Source organism: Lepidochelys olivacea, assembly GCF_965140295.1.
Source record: "Lepidochelys olivacea isolate rLepOli2 genome assembly, chromosome: 11".
NCBI lineage: Eukaryota > Metazoa > Chordata > Testudines > Cheloniidae > Lepidochelys > Lepidochelys olivacea.
This window is the reverse complement of record NC_140421.1, coordinates 21,744,447-21,765,666: the sequence shown is the minus strand read 5'-3', so window position 1 is coordinate 21,765,666 and position 21,220 is coordinate 21,744,447. Positions and strand designations below refer to the sequence as shown.

The 21,220-nt window shown below is 39.9% G+C and overlaps 1 protein-coding gene across 1 annotated transcript in view; it reads left to right on the top strand.

The window, feature by feature from the left end:
- The window catches only part of LRP1B (LDL receptor related protein 1B), a gene marked incomplete at its 5' end in the record, with an annotated part of 885,246 nt that overhangs the window by 373,131 nt on the left and 490,895 nt on the right, over positions 1–21,220 (top strand). The window contains 3 exons of the mRNA XM_084642729.1: positions 1,654–1,734; positions 2,725–2,892; positions 6,933–7,115. Coding sequence (XP_084498855.1) covers positions 1,654–1,734; positions 2,725–2,892; positions 6,933–7,115 — 432 coding nt within the window. The remainder of the gene's footprint in view (positions 1–1,653; positions 1,735–2,724; positions 2,893–6,932; positions 7,116–21,220) is intronic.

Here is a 21,220-nt window from a genome sequence, read left to right as displayed (position 1 = left end):
AAAGGGATGTAGATTCTATTGTTCCTTTAGCTAATGGTGGTGCTTGATATGCATATCCTTCCGGAGGTCTATTCCCTACTATGGGGGTGGTTACCCAGATTTTTTCAAACTGCACTGATACAAACACAGCTAAGCATTATGGTAACGCTGGATGCACAAACTTGGTTTACACTTGGTATTGTTATGAAAATAAAACTCTGGACACAACTCAACTGTTTGTTCTAACTAGAATTGGATGAGAGTATTAGAAAAACATGGGTAGACTTGGAGTTGCAGTGTGGCTGAGCCTTTACTTTGTAGCTCTGTACATATTCCAGTGTTTTAGCTTTCTGATAGCTTGACTGGAATATATGTGAGAACTGTTTGTAAGTATTCTCTCTTTAATGGTGACCTGCGGTGTGTAACTGTCAGAGCAGTTTATTTCCTACTTGTATTTCTAAAGTCTCCATGTCCCTTTGTATCACTTCTGTATTTTCCAATTGTTTCATCTCCTGCTTTTTACTAGCAGCTACATTGCAATCAGACATTTTATGATAAAAGTGAACATTTTGAAAGTGTAATTTCTCACATTTCAGGCTATATTTCATCATTAGTATTATGATGCATACATTTGACAGGGTGGGGTGTAACTTTACAATTAAATTTACTTCAGAAATAGCTAGAATCATCCTGCCTGCAGTGTGCTAAATCAGACAGAAAGCTCTCTGTGTGCTGGGTAAGGGAAGGGAGGGAATGAGTTTTGCCTAGGAGTAGCTCCTGTCCCTGCTAATTGCCAATGCATCATTTGCTCCCACTCTGCAGCCACTGGGACTCTCAAGCACTCAAGAAGCACAAGCATCATGATTCTAGCTGACCCTCAGTGCAAAAGCCCTTTGCACCTTTTTGCTCCCCTTTTCTTTTAAACTTTTGTGTAAGTAGCCAGAATATAATCTTGTATGTGACAGCACAGTGCAATATTGCTTCTGCCTCATGGAGGTTTTGAATTAGTAACTTAATTTATAGCTGTGTTGTGGTGCCTTTACTCATGCTGAGTAGCACCTTACTCCTCAAACAGACCCAAATCAGTGAATTAGAGTGAGTAATTCTTCTATTTAGTTTTCAGGTACTGCATAGCATTTTTATAACTTTATTCAAGAAAACTCATTTCTTTGCAGAAAGATGTATTTTCAGATTTTTTCTACTGTGTAAATCATATCAGATTTCATTGTCCTTTCTTTTTTTAAAAAAAATACTAAGAGGATGTTTTTAACCCTACTTTTCTCTGTATTCATGGAGAGAACAGCACTTTTGTAACATCTGCATACACTTTAGAGAAGCAGAGCTTGGTGCTGCTTCCAGCTGTTGTTCATTTAAAGAAAACTGGTTTAGCTGGTAAAACTCCGTAGTGTCTGTTTGCTCTGATAGCACTACAGCATTTACTGATTGTCCTTCAGCAGCACATGACTAACCTTCCCTTCTAGTAACTAGGAGACACTCATTTAAAAGATGTTGAAATTATCTTCCTGAAGCAATGGCCACTTCAATATGTGATTTAATGATTCTCCTTTGCCTTTGTGCATGTATGCGGGAGGGGACACAAATAACTGGGATACAAATTAAATCTGGTATAGTCATTAACACATTTCATGTTGGATGCCTTCATATCCTTTGCAGAATTCCCAACCTGTGAACCACTAACTCAATTTATATGCAAAAATGGAAGATGTGTTAGTAGCAAATGGCACTGTGACTCAGGCAAGTACCAAATGTTCAGTATTCTAAACTGATTTAATTAAGGGGCTGGGGGTACTTTTGATAAAAATACTCATTTCCTACTGGGACTAGAGTAAATCCAGCTTGTAGCCCTGCATAAAATAAACGTAATGGCTTTATTTTACTGATTTAAGATTAAAGGTTGTGAAACCTGGGAGAATGCAGTAGAAATAAGAATTGCTCTTGGCGTTAAACCTGGAACATCATTGCAAATATACTGAATTATATTAGATTAGAATGCAATATGAGACAATATTTGGTAATAAGAATGACCAAGAATCAGAGCATTTCCTTAAAATAAAATGATCAGTGGAATGTATATTTGGCTGGACAAGTGTGCAAAGTGAGCTTTAGTGTTTAATGCAGTATCTTTCCCTTTCTTGGGAATCACAATCACAGATTATAGGAATCATCAGACAGTATTGAAGTAAGGAAGCCCATTTCAACCCCCTTTTGATGAATTAATTATTGTCTTTTTTCTCCAGCTATCTGTTTCTAAATGTGTAATGAGAGCCTTTCCCTTGTGTTATTTTAAAAGGCTAATTCTGATCTGAGATTTTCATTTTGGCCTTAAGTTCTCTGAAACGGTTATCTGCAGCCCATTCATCAGTCTAATGCATGACTTTGTTGTGAATAAAACTAAGGTCTTGTCTTTACCAAAACACAAGTCTTTACACCCAATTGCATAAAAGGGCCACCTTATATAGCTAAGACAGGACAGGGAATTGCTCGTAATGACATAACTGGTTTTGGTATGATCCAGCAGAGAAAGCAATATATAGAACTTTAACATACTGGCTATCACTTCTCTGTTTTCTTCTCAAGGACACTGTAGATACGAAAACGGTGAACGCAGCATTGTTGCATCCATTTATTAACGTTTCTCATGAGCGTCAGGCTTCTATTCAGATTTTGCACCATTTAAAGCTGGTCTGGTGCTCTTTTTCTCATGTTGACTCTGAATGTTCACAGATGATGACTGTGGCGATGGAAGTGATGAGTTGGGTTGTGTTCACTCATGCGCCAGTAATCAGTACAGATGCTCCACTGGCAGATGCATACCAAGTCATTGGGCTTGTGATGGTGACAATGACTGTGGAGACTTCAGTGATGAAACCAAAGCAAACTGCCCCAAAGAAGGTTGGCTATTTTAATACTGTGATAAAGATTTGGTCTAAATGAATAGTGAACTTTCTCATCCATTGGAAAAGTGAAAGTTGTTTAAATTGTTGGTGGCAGAAAACAGATATTTAAGATGTGATACCCTTCTTAAAGTGAAGGAGGACTCGTGGCACCTTAGAGACTAACCAATTTATTTGAGCATAAGCTTTCGTGAGCTACAGCTCACTTCATCGGATGCATACTGTGGTGATTCAAACAGGATATAAAGGGGATAGGGAGTTAAGCCCTGGATAGCTCAAAGGACAAATCTTAGGGACAGCCAAACAGGCAGGCTGAAGATTTTGTAGTGTTTTTGTTTTACTAGTAAAACTGAACTCTAGGAAGGAGTAATACTCTCTCTCTCAATTATCCTTTACAGGTAACAGGAGAGAGAAAAATAGTGCCAATCAATTAAACAAACAAAAACCTACCTTCTCACTGGGGAATGGCATGACCAAATTTGCTTTCCTAGGTAGCTGCCTTGTTTGCCTATGGCTAGAGCAGCCTCTGCTGAAACAAATCCAGCACAATGTTGATAGTTTTACTTCATTGGATTACACTGTACATGATTCTTGTCCTTTTAATAGAGACAGGTGTTTCCTGGATCAAGATACACTAGGCAAAGTAACATTGCTTAAGTTAGCACGTTAATATCTGCAAGTATTTTTACACAACAGTTTAGCTCAATATAATATTAAAATAATAAGAATTTCCTATAATTTCCATTTTACCAAAGAATAATCCCTACAATTTCTTGTACTCAGTATTTCTTTCTTATTCAAAACCAATCAACTAAACAAAAAACCGTAGCTATGCTTTACAATGAAAACACATCTGATCTCCAATTTACAGTAGTCATTCTTTTGTTCCTACTGTTTGGTTTACTAAAAAGGCAACATCTACTGCCTTGTGCGGCAATTTAACAAAATGAGCACATGTGGTGAATTTCTTAATTTTTCAATAAAAATTAAAGGAAAGCTTCTATTATTATGTCATTAGTGACAGTATTGACTTTCTGCTGTGACTTGTGATGTAGCAAGTTTCCAAATTAATTTGATTACGTACTAAGATTTAATTCTCCAATCACAAACTACTCTGAAACCTCCAAATGTATAAAACCAGGGAAATATAGTTAAAATACTGTAGAAACATATTTGATCTCAAATACAAAGGATATCACAAAAATCTATCTTTATTGTGTCATTGTAATTAAACTTTGTGTTATTTGCAATATTTTCTATAGTCTGAATAATTTTACCATAAAGTAAAATATGGCTGTATTGTAAAGTTGAGTTTTGTGTGATGCCCAATCTACCTACAGTTAAAATGGGAGCTATCACTATGTTTTGAAGTTTTTATCCTGTTGCCCATATATAGGGGAATATAAGGTAAGACAAACATAATATTTTAGATATAAAAACAATATTACTCAATAAAAGAGAAAATCAACAGAATATGTATGTTCCACTAGAAACCCTGAACCAAGTTTGTAAAGAAAGTGAGGATAAACATTGCACTAAACAGGCCCCAAATTTTATAATTCTATGATGTTTTTCTTAGCTAAAGTGAGGAATGAAAACCTGGATATATTCGCTGTTATAGCCCTGTCATTTTGTATCATCCGCTTAAATGAATTTTGAATAATTTTATTTGCACATCAGTTGGGTTCAAATCATGGAATTAAACCTCAGCAATGAGGCTTTATTATTTTTGACATAACATTAACTTTAATTTAGTTTTCCTGTTTGTACTCATGTAATAAATTTTATCTTTCTAAATCTAGTTCAGAGCAAAGGTATGAAAAATGTTTACAATTTTTAGTTAGTGGTAAGAACCTTGTGGAACTGTGAACACATTCAGCTGCCCTTAGGTTTAATGGGAAACAGCAGAAAGGCTTGAGCATGCCTCTGGAGGCACTCGGTGTGCTTGAGCTTCCAGGTACTTTGTAAACAAAAACTGTAAATAGTTGTAGTCAAATTTATTCCCAACTGCTATAATGCATATCATTTTTTAATGGAGAGTAAAACATATTTCTGGTTTGGAAAACTCCCTTATATGGTTGTGGAAATTTTTAATGCTGTGCATCATGACCTCTTCTTAAAATTAAAACAGAAAATTATTCAGCTGCTTTTAACCTGATTCCTTCATCTTTATTAAAACAACAGTTAATTATCAAAACACTGTGAATTATTAAAAAGGAACTTGTATTTCTTCAAGTAATATACCTATGGGTACTCCACTTCAGGTGCACCTTTGATTGGAGGCTTTCTGTGTCATTGCCCATTCAGTCCTCACCTGACCTTAGCTATTGTTGCAACCTGTACTGAGGGTATATAGCTCAGAGACTCATGAACTGCCCCCAGATGGTCCTCAACTGCTTCAGCCTGAGATGGAGCATCTTGTGGTGCCTGCTTTTTACCTTATTTACCTTTAGGGAATAGCTTTATTAGTTTCACAGTTGTTATTTTTGGGTTTTTAGTTAGCCTTTTAGCTCTTACTAATTTTAGTAGTTTTAGTAGTGTTATTTTTGGGAGGAATATTTCTTTGGGAGACTCCTGTTCTCTCCCCCCACCCCTGCCCCCACACCCAGTATCCCCCCTCTCTGGGGTCTCTTCTTTTTCAGGGAGTCTATCCTTGGATTATGCCTATATCCTTTTGTCATAAATATAAAGGAAGGGTAAACACCTTTAAAATCCCTCCTGGCCAGAGGAAAAACCCTTTCACCTGTAAAGGGTTAAGAAGCTAGGATAACCTCGCTGGCACCTGACCACAATGACCAATGCGGACAGAAGATACTTTCAAAGCTGGAGGGGGGGAAAAACAAAGGGTCTGGCGGGCGGGGCTGGTTTATTTACCTGCTGTGTCCACAGGTTCGGCCAATCGCAGCTCCCACTGGCCGTGGTTTGCCGTTCCAGGCCAATGTGGGCTGTGGGAAGTGGCAGCCAGCACCCTCGGCCCGCGCCATTTCCTGCACCCCCCATTGGCATGGAGCAGTGAACCGCAACCAGTGGGAGCTGCAATCAGCCAAACCTGCGAACGGAGCAGGTAAACAAACTGGCCCAGCGTGCCAGGGGGGTTACCCTGGCGGGCGGCATGGCAAAAGTTGCCGATCCCTGTACTAGGCCAATGCAAGATTAAAACTAGATATGTCAGCTTGTGAGCTGAGGATTTCACTGTGCTGCAGAAGAATCCTCATCTTTCTTATTAAAGCAGCTTTAAATCCCTTTTGGGCGGATCTAGCTGTGCAAAGGGGGCTTATCTATGACCAGGGATCTGGCCCCTTCTCCTGAAAACCACCTGAAAATAAATGCCTGCAAACTTTCTTATTAAATTTTAGATGTACTTAAATGTGATGTCTTCTTGGGCTCTGAATTCAGGGTTCCATATTGTAAACGTTCTCTAATTGAGCAATTTCCATATTTCTTTTCAACATTTCAGCGAAGACTTTCAAAAGTGAGTAGTGATATTTTGGGAGCCACTGGTACTGGGTGTTCAGAAATTAAGTCACCCAGAATCACTAGATGCATTTAGATATCTTGGCCTTCATTCCTCTGATTACTGTAGAGCTGATTTCCCTAACCATTTACTGTGGGATGAAACAATTTGGAAATGAAAGGATCAACCAAAGCCCTAAAGCTCATGATCCCTAAAGACTTATTTTATAAACTTGTGGTCCATGCTCATAACATATTTTGTAGACTCAGTAATTCCATTTGTTTTAATTAAATTGCTGGTTATACATGCACTCTGTGTTTTTCTTTCTCTGACGATATGTGTAACTTTTTCTTTAGGTATACGGTGTGATAGAGGAGATACTTATTTCAGTTAAAAAAAACAACAACACTGGCTGTTCCTGTTATTCTGCACAAATTGCCAAATTTAACTGAGCAAACGAGACAGCTGTACTGCTGTGTTTATATAAACTAGTTTCTTCATATATAACTGTAGATAGAAAAAACAAACATTGTGAACAAGCTATTCACTATAGTTAATCTTGTCTCTTGATTATTTTATCTAAGAAACTCCCTCTCCTGGAGGATGCAATGAGAAAGAATTTCAGTGTAACCCCGATGGGAATTGTGTTCCTGTGTTGTGGCGCTGCGATGGAGAAAAGGATTGTGAAGATGGCAGTGATGAAAAGGGCTGTAATGGAACTATACGCTTGTGCGATGAGAGAACCAAGTTTTCCTGCAAGAATACAGGTACATTATTTTTTCCTCCAATTCAATTGTTTCTTTCTCAAGGCCATTTAAAATAAAACTTTTTTATTATTTGTATGACAGTAGTGTCCACAATATGCTACATGCTATACAGACATACATAGTAGGAATACACCATCCCTATTCTGAAGAAGTTACAATTTAAAAAGTTCAAACCAACAAAACTAAAATCAACAAACAAAACTAAATGGTGAAGGGCTGGTGAAAGGGATACAACTTACACAGAACAGTGTCAATCCTGCAGAGACATTCAGGTGCTTAAGTATGTGCGTAGTTCTATTAAAGGCCTCAACACACTTCCTTGCATGGCTCCATTAGCATTCTCTAGATAATGACTTTGGGCACTGTGGAGAGAGATGGGGCTGTGCCTAAGATGGTCTTTCTTCTAAGTAACTGGGTACGGAGGATCAGAACAGTGGCTCACCCGTCCATCGCTCTCCATGTTCCATCCAGCATTGCTGGCTGGACACTCAGGGAGGATTATTACTTCATCCTGTTAGGAGCTGTTACTTCATCCTGTTCGAACCTACTGCCCTCATCCCAACCAGGAGCAACAGAGGAACTGTGTCTTATGGGGTATCTCAGAGGTAGGATGTGCTCCTGTGGGGGCTGACATGCCTGCATAATTTGCATTCCTCAGCGTTAAGAAAAGGAGTACTTGTGGCACCTTAGAGACTAACCAATTTATTTGAGCATGAGCTTTCGTGAGCTACAGCTCATTTCATCGGATGCATACTGTGGAAACTGCAGAAGACATTATATGGACAGAGACCATGAAACAATACCTCCTCCCACCCCACTCTCCTGCTGATAATAGCTTATCTAAAGTGTTCATCAAGTTGGGCCATTTCCAGCACAAATCCAGGTTTTCTCACCCTCCGCGCCCCCCCCCCCCACACACACAAACTCACTCTCCTGCTGGTAATAGCCCATCCAAAGTGACCACTCTCTTTAAAATGTGTATGATAATCAAGGTGGGCCATTTCCAGCACAAATCCAGGTTTTCTCACTCCCTCACCCCCCTCCAAAAACCACACACACAAACTCACTCTCCTGCTGGTAATAGCTCATCCAAAGTGACCACTCTCCCTACAATGTACATGATAATCAAGGTGGGCCATTTCAAGCACAAATACAGGTTTTCTCACCCCCGCACCCCCATACACACACAAACTCACTCTCCTGCTGGTAATAGCTCATCCAAAGTGACCACTCTCCCTACAATGTGTATGATAATCAAGGTGGGCCATTTCCAGCAAAAATCCAGGTTTTCTCACTCCCCACACCCCCCATTTTCCACACGCACAAACTCACTCTCCTGCTGGGAATAGCTCATCCAAACTGACCACTCTCCTTACAATGTGCATGATAATCAAGGTGGGCCATTTCCAGCATAAATCCAAGTTTAACCAGAACGTCGGTGCGGGGGGGGGGGGGGTAGAAATAAACAAGGGGAAATAGGCTACCTTGCATAATGACTTAGCCACTCCCAGTCTCTATTTAAGCCTAAATTAATAGTATCCAATTTGCAAATGAATTCCAATTCAGCAGTTTCTCGCTGGAGTCTGGATTTGAAGTTTTTTTGTTGTAAGATAGCGACCTTCACGTCTGTGATTGCGTGACCAGAGAGATTGAAGTGTTCTCCGACTGGTTTATGAATGTTATAATTCTTGACATCTGATTTGTGTCCATTTATTCTTTTACGTAGAGATTGTCCAGTTTGACCAATGTACATGGCAGAGGGGCATTGCTTGCAGATGATGGCATATATCACATTGGTGGATGTGCAGGTGAACGAGCCTCTGATAGTGTGGCTGATGTTATTAGGCCCTTTGATGGTGTCCCCCAAATAGATATGTGGGCACAGTTGGCAACGGGCTTTGTTGCAAGGATAGGTTCCTGGGTTAGTGGTTCTGTTGTGTGGTATGTGGTTGTTGGTGAGTATTTGCTTCAGGTTGGGGGGCTGTCTGTAGGCAAGGACTGGCCTGTCTCCCAAGATTTGTGAGAGTGTCGGGTCATCCTTCAGGATGGGTTGTAGATCCTTAATAATGCATTGGAGGGGTTTTAGTTGGGGGCTGAAGGTGACGGCTAGTGGCATTCTGTTATTTTCTTTGTTAGGCCTGTCCTGTAGTAGGTGACTTCTGGGAACTCTTCTGGCTCTATCAATCTGTTTCTTCACTTCCGCAGGTGGGTACTGTAGTTGTAAGAATGCTTGATAGAGATCTTGTAGGTGTTTGTCTCTGTCTGAGGGGTTGGAGCAAATGCGGTTGTATCGCAGAGCTTGGCTGTAGATGATGGATCGTGTGGTGTGGTCAGGGTGAAAGCTGGAGGCATGTAGGTAGGAATAGCGGTCAGTAGGTTTCCGGTATAGGGTGGTGTTTATGTGACCATTGTTTATTAGCACTGTAGTGTCCAGGAAGTGGATCTCTTGTGTGGACTGGACCAAGCTGAGGTTGATGGTGGGATGGAAATTGTTGAAATCATGGTGGAATTCCTCAAGGGCTTCTTTTCCATGGGTCCAGATGATGAAGATGTCATCAATATAGCGCAAGTAGAGTAGGGGCGTTAGGGGACGAGAGCTGAGGAAGCGTTGTTCTAATTCAGCCATAAAAATGTTGGCATACTGTGGGGCCATGCGGGTACCCATAGCAGTGCCGCTGATCTGAAGGTATACATTGTCCCCAAATGTAAAATAGTTATGGGTAAGGACAAAGTCACAAAGTTCAGCCACCAGGTTAGCCGTGACATTATCGGGGATAGTGTTCTTGACGGTTTGTAGTCCATCTTTGTGTGGAATGTTGGTGTAGAGGGCTTCTACATCCATAGTGGCCAAGATGGTGTTATCAGGAAGATCACCGATGGATTGTAGTTTCCTCAGGAAGTCAGTGGTGTCTCGAAGGTAGCTGGGAGTGCTGGTAGCATAGGGCCTGAGGAGGGAGTCTACATAGCCAGACAATCCTGCTGTCAGGGTGCCAATGCCTGAGATGATGGGGCGCCCAGCATTTCCAGGTTTATGGATCTTGGGTAGTAGATAGAATATCCCAGGTCGGGGTTCCAGGGGTGTGTCTGTGCGGATTTGATCTTGTGCTTTTTCAGGAAGTTTCTTGAGCAAATGCTGTAGTTGCTTTTGGTAACTCTCAGTGGGATCATAGGGTAATGGCTTGTAGAGAGTGGTGTTGGAGAGCTGCCGAGCAGCCTCTTGTTCATATTCCGATCTATTCATGACGACAACAGCACCTCCTTTGTCAGCCTTTCAGATTATGATGTCAGAGTTTTTTCTGAGGCTGTGGATGGCATTGTGTTCTGCACGGCTGAGGTTATGGGGCAAGTGATGCTGCTTTTCCACAATTTCAGCCCGTGCACGTCGGCGGAAAAGCAGTCTATGTAGAAGTCCAGTCTGCTGTTTCGACCTTCAAGAGGAGTCCACCTAGAATCCTTCTTTTTGTAATTTGGTAGGGAGGCCTCTGTGGATTAGTATGTTGTTCAGAGGTATTTTGGAAATATTCCTTGAGTCGGAGATGTCGAAAATAGGATTCTAGGTCACCACAGAACTGTATCATGTTTGTGGGGGTGGAGGGGCAGAAGGAGAGGCCCCGAGATAAGACAGCTGCTTCTGCTGGGCTGAGAGTATAGTTGGATAGGTTAACAATATTGCTGGGTGGGTTGAGGGAACCATTGCTGTGGCCCCTTGTAGCATGTAGTAGTTTAGAAAGTTTAGTGTCCTTTTTCTTTTGTAGAGAAGCAAAGTGTGAGTTGTAAATGGCTTGTCTAGTTTTAGTAAAATCCAGCCAAGAGGAAGTTTCTGTGGAAGGTTGTTTTTTTATGAGAGTATCCATTTTTGAGAGCTCATTCTTAATCTTTCCCTGTTTGTTGTAGAGGATGTTGATCAGGTGATTCCGCAGTTTCTTTGAGAGCGTGTGGCACAAGCTGTCAGCATAGTCTGTGTGGTATGTAGATTGTAATGGATTTTTTACCTTCAGTCCTTTTGGTACAATGTCCATCTGTTTGCATTTGGAAAGGAAGATGATGTCTGTCTGTATCTGTATAAGTTTTCATGCAGTTGATAGATTTCCACTCCATACGGCTAAATGCAGTGCCTTGCATAATGACAGGTTTCAGAGTAACAGCCGTGTTAGTCTGTATTCGCAAAAAGAAAAGGAGTACCCTCCGCCCCCCCACACACAAACTCATTCTCCTGCTGGCAATAGCTCATCCAGTTAGTCTCTAAGGTGCCACAAGTACTCCTCTCCTTACAATGTGCATGATAAACAAGGTGGGCCATTTCCAGCATAAATCCAAGTTTAACCAGAACGTCGGTGCGGGGAGGGTGGTTAGAAAAAAAACAAGGGGAAATAGGCTACCTTGCATAATGACTTAGCCACTCCCAGTCTCTATGTAAGCCTAAATTAATAGTATCCAATTTGCAAATGAATTCCAATTCAGCAGTTTCTCGCTGGAGTCTGGATTTGAAGTTTTTTTGTTGTAAGATAGCGACCTTCATGTCTGTGATTGCGTGACCAGAGAGATTGAAGTGTTCTCCGACTGGTTTATGAATGTTATAATTCTTGACATCTGATTTGTGTCCATTTATTCTTTTACGTAGAGATTGTCCAGTTTGACCAATGTACATGGCAGAGGGGCATTGTTGGCACATGATGGCATATATCACATTGGTGGATGTGCAGGTGAACGAGCCTCTGATAGTGTGGCTGATGTTATTAGGCCCTTTGATGGTGTCCCCCAAATAGATATGTGGGCACAGTTGGCAACGGGCTTTGTTGCAAGGATAGGTTCCTGGGTTAGTGGTTCTGTTGTGTGGTATGTGGTTGTTGGTGAGTATTTGCTTCAGGTTGGGGGGCTGTCTGTAGGCAAGGACTGGCCTGTCTCCCAAGATTTGTGAGAGTGTCGGGTCATCCTTCAGGATGGGTTGTAGATCCTTAATAATGCGTTGGAGGGGTTTTAGTTGGGGGCTGAAGGTGACGGCTAGTGGCATTCTGTTATTTTCTTTGTTAGGCCTGTCCTGTAGTAGGGGACTTCTGGGAACTCGTCTGGCTCTATCAATCTGTGTGTGTGGGGGCGGAGGGTGAGAAAACCTGGATTTGTGTTGGAAATGGCCCAACTTGATGAACACTTTAGATAAGCTATTACCAGCAGGAGAGTGGGGTGGGAGGAGGTATTGTTTCATGGTCTCTGTGCATATTATGTCTTCTGCAGTTTCCACAGTATGCATCCGATGAAGTGAGCTGTAGCTCACGAAAGCTCATGCTCAAATAAATTGGTTAGTCTCTAAGGTGCCACAAGTACTCCTTTTCTTTTTGCAAATACAGACTAACATGGCTGTTACTCTGAAACCATTCCTCAGCATTGCGCCTAGGATTTTAGTTCTTTTTGAGCAGGTCCTTAATCCTGAACTATCTGTGTTATTGTTCCAGAGGATGATTTTTTGTGGGGGTTACTAAATCTGCTAGTCTGTTTTAACTATGGTCTTCTGGGAACTGATCTCAGAGGTATTGATTGAATTGACAGAGAAGAATGGACTGTGATTAAGTGGAGTATATGCTTATTACTAGGCACAGAGCTGTTTGGTAATGTTGGGAGTGGGAGACTCAGTATAACACAGTCCGCCATTCCACTCAAAGAAACTGGTTACAGGTTTCAGTATGTTTTCCCACAGCATTGTGTCTGTTTTGAAATATTAACATTCTATTGAAATAGCTTAATTGAGGTATTTTATTATTTCTATTGCTGCCAATTAAATGCTCTAAATAAAAGATAAAAATGCTGTGAGCAAGCAAACACTGTGGAAACTACATGGCCATGGGGTGTTGAGAGATGCAACATGTCTTAAACATGCCTGCTGGCCACAATTAAGCATGTTAAATAAAACGCTGAAAGCAGACAAGGCTGTAAGTGGTATTTGAGCCCACTGCTGGCAGGCACTTCCGTTTTACGAGCAGGCATTTTAAACAATAACAAATATACAATTATACAGTAATTCACAGTGACTTTACATCTTTTAATTCGTGGGTATGATGTAACTCTGATTTGGGAGTGTGTACAACTTATGAGTTCTAGATCATGTGTATGAAGTTATTATAAAATACTGTATATGTTGGAATGTCTCTGTGCATTTGAAATTCACCATTTGCTAACATTGCCTTTAGCATGGTAACCATCAGCCTAGGGACAATGAAGAGCCCTAGGGACAAAGAAGAGTCATTAAATTTAACAGCTGTGCTCTGACTGTACAATAGGTATGCGAAAGATAGTTCCAGAGTTAGAAAACCAGTGTGACCAAATGTCGCTGCATGGGGGTGCTGAAGTGGATAGTGGAAAATTCCCAAACAGGACAGTGAGACAGAGATGATAAAGCAGGGGTTTAAAAAGATCTCAGGGGGAAGGATTTGGGGGGGCAGGAAGCTTTAGGCAGAAGAGGGGACAATACAGGCATGGTTTGTATGGGGGTGAGGAGCTGTGGTAGTTATGATAATAAACTTAAATAAAGTCCAATATTTGTAAATTGCTTGTTTTGAATTCCAAGCAATATCCATGGTTCGTATGCTTTAAACACATGGACATAATACCACCACTTTTATATTTATGTCATTTAATTGTGTAGGCCTAGTCTCTAGTAAATAAATTAAACTATTAAATACCCTAGGATATTTGTAGAAGACATTGCATCCACATACAGAAACATCCCATACAGTCTGCAAAACAGTTCACAGATATTCTAATAACCAGTTACAATAGACTATTTTTCCAGCAGGCTTTCCTGTTAAAGCTTACCTAGTTTAATGACATTGTGGATGTAGAAAAGGTGAAATAGTTCAAATAGTCTTCTCACTACTGTCCTACAGTGCACTGATGACCTTGCTGAATCTCTCAGCATGAACTGCTTCTGAGAGCTGAAGTGGGAATTGTGGGAGAGAGAGTATTGTGACTAAAGAGTTAGGGATAGCTCTGATGTGCACAGAGGTAAAACTTAAACTGATTTAGTCTGGCTAATGTGACTGAACTAAACTGTGTGCCTAGACCTGTTCAATACAACCAGTTCAATTACAAATGGCTTAGATCTCTAGTATAGACAAGATGTTATAGAACTTTTTAGTTCCCTCAGCTCTGGTCTTTTAAAAAAGAAATCCCAAAAGACTAGAACTAAATTTAATTGTTTATTTTTTAAAAAAAATCTTGACCACTATTTTTGAGGTATTCAGGGAGCGTTTTAATATGATTTTTCTGTCTTCTATTTTAGGATTTTAAAGGATTCAATTTTAACTTGGTATTGTTCTCTATTTCTAGGGGTTGATTCCATGCAACCTCTACTTTCAATGTTTTATAGCACTCACGTGGTGTTTGTTTCATGAGTCTGGACTGTCAATTTCCTCACTTTTTGTATATATAAAACTACATATATGAGAAATTTAAATTATTGTATGGGATGTTATGTCACATTGAAAAAATGTAGCTCCTTTTCTGTCATTGTTTATCCTGGAACTACTACTTCTTACCCAATTATAAATTCCATAAATGGGTGTTTTACTATGATCTGACTAAATTCCTGACTAAAGCTTGGTCATACTAATGTGTCAGTGAAGTCTTTAAACAAGCAAACAATAAAGAGGCAGTTCAGCCAATTTAAGTGGATTATTCATAGTGCTGGGGGAACATCCAAAGATTTGCCTCAGGGAAGTGAGAGCTTTCCTAAGTAGCTTGATTCCAATACATGGAAATTCACTAGGGAATTTAGTTTGAGGTATGACTCTTCCACTAGCTCTAAAATACTACACATAATAATACATACTTCTTGTCTAGTAGTGCACAGCTGATGCTTGCCCGGAGAAAGCACTGATACACTTTCTTTGGCTTATTTTTAGTCATGGTATAAAAATAATGGTTTTCAAGATTACATAAGCAGCAAGTGTAAAATGTGGTGTGTGTGTGGTGTGTGTGTGTGTGTGTGTGCGCGTGCATCAAAGTAAAAAGTTAAATGTATTTCTAGTTCGCAGTCCATGCTTTTGCTTGCATTTCCCATCGAACTAACTACATGCAAATATATTGAAATAGAATAAGGAAAATAGATTGACAGTGACACAGAATTGAAACTATAGCATGTAAGTAAAACATATTAAGATCAGGGTGGATTGATTTAAATCAAGGCAATTTTAAATCATGGTTTAAATAAGCATTTCTATTTGAACTTCAGTTATTTTCTAAAGAAAGATGCAGTCTCATTGGTTGATATAACCATTAAAACATGTTATTAAAACATGTTGATTTACCACTAATAGAGCCCTTACAATGAATTTGGCACAGCTTTTTGCTACCAAGGAGGGTACTTTATTATTATATACATTTATTTAAGCAATAATATAGCTTAATTGTTAAAGTATGTTTGTCATTTATCTAATGTTTAAAGATACTTTGAAACAAAACAAAACCTGATCTAGAGCATTTTTCTCAGGAATAGTCCAATTAAAGAAGTAAGTCACCATTGTATCTATCTTTATGGAATCCATTTCAAAGCTGCTATTGCAAGTTTTCTTAATTTGGGAACACAATATATCTTTAGAGCAAATGATAAACCCAGAGATAGTTAGAAAATAGATATTTTAATTAGCATTTTAGTATCCAGTCTTTAAGACCTTTGTAACATCTGAATAGGAGTAGTGTTCACATCCAGCCCCATTCAAAAGTATTTTAATGTTGTATAGATACTGGATTATATTTAATCTGGAGCTGCAGCATAATGTTGGGCAGAGATTCAGACTGATATGTAATCCCTTTTAGGTTTTCTTTTAAATTTACTGCCATTTGGCTTTTTGAACTATGTACAGAAATCAGGTCCTAAATGTATTTTTAAAAAAAGTTAATTACGTCATCTCAACAAAATAATTAAAACATTGCTCTTAGTGACTATACTTTAATAAGGAATACAACTATGTGAAATAAATAAAAAACTGGTATCTGTTATTAGAAACTTTAATTAATCTCAAAATTAGATAAAAAGGGAGATACTAATAGAGGAAGCATAAGTCATGCCATGGCAGATCCAATCACTGGTCCATCAAATCCAGTTCCTGTCTCTGGTAGTGTGTAATTTCCTCAGTGCAATGTCAGTCATCCCACCTTATGCATTCAGCCATTTGTATAGTGCTGAACCTGGGATGGGATCTGAGCAGTTTACATTATGAATCATGACATTTGAATGCTCTCACTTTACATATGTAACTGTTTGGTTTCAATCCTGCTGCCAATGATCCTAAGGAATTTTTGGCATTGACTTTGGGAACAGGATCAGACCTGTTGTTACTGGTCATGCAGTTATATACACTTAAAAAAACCCAAACTTTCAGTAGAACTTTTGTCTTAAAACACAAATATCCCATCTAGAAGTGCTATTGTTTTCTCTGGATTTTTCCCCTTCAGTTTGCTCCTTAGTTAATTACCTTGTAGGCTTTTAAAATTAAAAAATCACTTTAGGGCATATGTTTCCCAAACTTTTAGAGGTCAGCCACTTATTTCAAATGTCAGCTTTACTAGTCTTTCATTTATCTTCATTTATGTGTATACACATACACACACAATCCTTGCAGTGTGGTGCTAGAGAAGAGAACTTGGCGATAGAGGGCATAACCTTCAGCAAGTTACTTTAGTGGGGATGCACTGGTGTAACCAAACGCAGAACTCAAACCATAATTTCTCTTTATTCTCACTGGACTTTAAACCTTTCTTTAATTGTGTAATAAGAAACCATGTAAATAGGTACTATTATCTTCCTGATTAAATTGAATGAACACTGAAATATGAGAAAACAAAAGCTGGTGCACTTAAAGACGATGAGCACTGAAAACTCTCATTGACTTTAAAGAGGATTGTGAGCACTCAGCTTCTCTCAGGCCTTATAAGGAAAAGCAAATGTTAAATGAAAATACTTGTAAGATAAAATCTTGAACCTGTATAGAAACACCATACTGCTGGGACTCCAGGTTTTATACTTTTTGGAGGGGGTGGCAAAAGCATCTGTCTGGAAGTCGTCATTCTGTGGTAAACCCATGGTATTGCCCTTGGAAATCCCTGCAGGAGTTGATTCTGACACTTTAAGCCTTAATTTTTGCTTTATACTTTTCCTTGGAGAGACAACTATGGAATCAGTGGCACTATCATTCTGGAGGGAGCCATGTTTCCAGAGTATTGGAGAGCCATGTATGGAAAAATAGAGAGGCCAGCCCTTTGTGCAAATATCTTAAAATGCATTGGATTTTCTGACCAATGGTAGTGCAACTGAATGATGTTGATGGTGAGAGAGGTTGATGTGCAGCCTGCTCTCTTTGCGTGCCGACAAATCCCTTAACCAAAATGAAAGATGTATCAGGAACGAGAGTTCCCACATTGACACAGAGATTCCAGAATAAATGTTCTTGTTTCATGGCTTATTCTCGGGAAGGGGGTGATAAACAGCTGCAAAATTTTGTGGAGCTTCTTGAATGATGGTTAGTGCAAGAATGGGTTTTGGTAGAAGGTGTTGGGTAGCCCCTTGTGTTCCCCACATCCACTGCTGCTGACTTAGAGGAAAATCAGCATCTTTTTTTCACCATCAAGAAATTTGACAAATATTGCTGCACAAAAACTTGTCACTTCTGCACTGGGGCCACTGAATGGGGGAAACTGGGGCAGCTGGTCTATTGGTGGGGGGGTGAAGCTGATGGGTTGTGGGAATCAGAGGATGTGTATTAATAGCCAGAATCTTCTCTTCCCATCTTTTCTCGGGCTGCTAAAGCCCTGCTTTATTGTCTGGTGGCCTGGAGGAGCAACTGTAGGGAGTTCCCTGCTACCTGTCCACAACTCAGCTGAATGCCTGACACTTAAGTTGGACTGTGGTTAGGTATGACAAGGCTGCAGGAATGTGTCAGATGAGATGCATGTCACTTGGCAGCTTTGAGTGATATATAGCCCAGTATTTCTTATATAATTAACCAAATGGTAAGGAAAACACATGCTAGGTGAATAGATTCAAATTTGAAAGTCCTTCTTTAAGGCCAATAATTTGATCTGTGAGGGTGGAGCAATGCTAATTTTTCTAGAAAGCTGGAATTCTTTTCATAGTAGCACAGGTAAAAAAGACAATGAAATTGAGTAAGAAAAAATATAAAGAACTAATTTATTTGCATTCATTAATAAATATTAAATATTTGGAGTTGGATATACCAGTTACAGTTTATCCCAATGGATTTTTACCTTTAATGTCCATACCTTATGCTGCAAGTAGAAAAAAAATCTAACTAATCTTGGTCATATTACAAGGGTACCCCTCTCATAAGGTTGAGGTATTATTGAACGTAGTATTCTGTATCATTTAGTTTAACATTTTTTTTACACTGTCCTTTCCCTCTTCATCCATCTTCAACTACGTTTTATTGTCAGTGCTATTTTGATGAACACCCTTTAATAGTGAGTCACCTCTTTGCCTCCTTAAAATATACCATGTTATTGAGGGAATACTGATTGAACTCCATAATTACATTATTATAGTTGGTGCCGGTTGTGTCACCTGTAGTTAAAGCTGCCCAATACTTTTTACATAATAAGACTGTTTTAAGTTGTTTATAACTTTGCTAAGCTTTAACCGCTTGGGTTGATATATATAGTCTCAGGGACATGCCTTTTGCTTTCCTTGTGGAAATTCAACCAAACTATCTATTGTTTGTACCAGGCATGTTGTACCTCAGGGACTGAGCAGGATTTTCCCTTCAATTGCTTCTCCCAAATGCTGTAGTGTCTGACACATGAACTGACAGCAGGGACCCTGTCTCTCTTAAGCTCTTGATGCCATTATGTATAATATGGTGTCAAGGTTCCTTCTCCACTCTGAACTCTAGGGTACAGATGTGGGGACCTGCATGAAAGACCCCCTAAGCTTATTCTTAGCAGCTTAGGTTAAAAACTTCCCCAAGGTACAAACTTTGCCTTGTCCTTGAACCCTATGCTGCCACAACCAAGCGTGTTAAACAAAGAACAGGGAAAGAGCCCACTTGGAGATGTCTTCCCCAAAATATCCCTCCAAGCACTACACTCCCTTTCCTGGGGAAGGCTTGATAAAAATCCTCACCAATTTGTACAGGTGAACACAGACCCAAACCCTTGGATCTTAAGAACAATGAAAAATCAATCAGGTTCTTAAAAGAAGAACTTTAATTAAAGAAAAGGTGAAAGAATCACCTCTGTAAAATCAGGATGGTAAATATCTTACAGGGTAATCAGATTCAAAACATAGAGAATCCCTCTAGGCAAAACCTTAAGTTACAAAAAAGACACAAAAACAGGAATATACATTCCATTCAGCACAGCGTATTTTACCAGCCATTAAACAAAAGGAAATCTAACGCATTTCTAGCTAGATTACTTACTAATTTAACAGAGTTTCTGAGACTGCATTCCTGATCTGTTCCTGGCAAAAGCTTCACACAGAGAGACAGACCCTTTGTTCCCCCCCTCCAGATTTGAAAGTGTCTTGTCTCCTCATTGGTCATTTTGGTCAGGTGCCAGCGAGAGAGCGGAAGCAGCCTGATCAGAATGCAGAGGAGACAAGAGCTGGATGTGGGGAGAAAGGGGCAGCAGAGAGAATAGTTTGGGACAGGTACCTCAGTGGGTGAGACAGGAACTGCCTGGGCAAAGATACTGGCACTGGGATGTAGAAATGGAGACAGCTGGGAGACTGGACTGGCTGGTAAGGAGTTTCAGAGGCAGAGAGGAGACTGGTAATGTGGGAACTGAGGTTGGAGACTGAAGGAAGATACTGGCAAGGAGACTGGGCCTAGGACAGTGCTAGGCTGAGCTGGGGAGAATACTGGGCTGAGGAATCAGGGATGAGAGTTGGGAAAAGGCTACTACTGGGACAAGGACAGGTTGGAGGGGATGGGGGAAGAAGATCTGTGACCACTAGAGCAATCCTTTCCAGAACCTGGAATTGAGCCCTAATTTGCTGAATTTCGATGTTCTACGGAGAGTTAGTACATATCTAGGAAATTCACTTCCAAAGAGTGTGTCTCATCCTGCTCTAGTGGCTGATCCACCTAGAGAATAACAACCTACTACTGCTACCAGTTACTCTGTTAGCTTAAGTGGCAGAGGTCTGTGCAGATGGCCTATAGATATCCACCCTGCTAATGACCCCTGTGAGTTTCAATATGGTTTCACACAATTATTTTTTCAGTTGGCTTTTTTTTTAAATTAAAAAAATGTCAACATTGCAAAGTCAAGTGCTGCTGGCTCTTAATGGTGATTTCCTCTGAGTACCCAGCTTGAAACACTGGGGAAAAAATAGTATGTGATGATATAATTAAATGATCATAGAATCATAGAATATCAGGGTTGGAAGGGACCTCAGGAGGTCATCTAGTCCAACCCCCTGCTCAAAAGCAGGACCCATCCCCAATTAAATCATCCCAGCCAGGGCTTTGTCAAGCCTGACCTTAAAAACTTCTAAGGAAGGAGATTCCACCACCTCCCTAGGCAACACATTCCAGTGTTTCACCACCCTCAAACTGAAGTAAAGTTGAACAGGCAACCTTACTGCTGGCATTTCCTAACTTTTCAACCATAACATTTTGTAATATATATATTTTGTGTGTAATTATTATTTATACTACAGTAGTATAAGCATCCAAACGCCGCAGTCAGACTGGGGCACAATCTTTTAGATGGTGATATAGAACACATTGTTCTTTCTGTGATCTGCAATAATAGTTATCCCATTTGGGAATTGAAATGGCCTCTCCTGGCGTAATAGCCAAAAGGCAAACTTGATGTGGGTGAACAAATTGTTGCTTTTGGGAAAGCCTTTAAATAACAATATTGCTCTCTCCTCCCACTCTCCTTGAAATTAAGTAGGTTAAAATGACTACATGGAAACAAATAAGATGACCCATTGCAGTCATTAATAAAGCCTGCTCCTGATGAGTTGGGGGGAGAAAACACTCCCTAATTTCAATGGGAACCTCTAGTGTAGAATGGGAGGATACCAGTATTTTAGATACTAGTAGAAAACTGTCATCTTGCAGTTCAGTAGACAATACAACCAAAGGCTT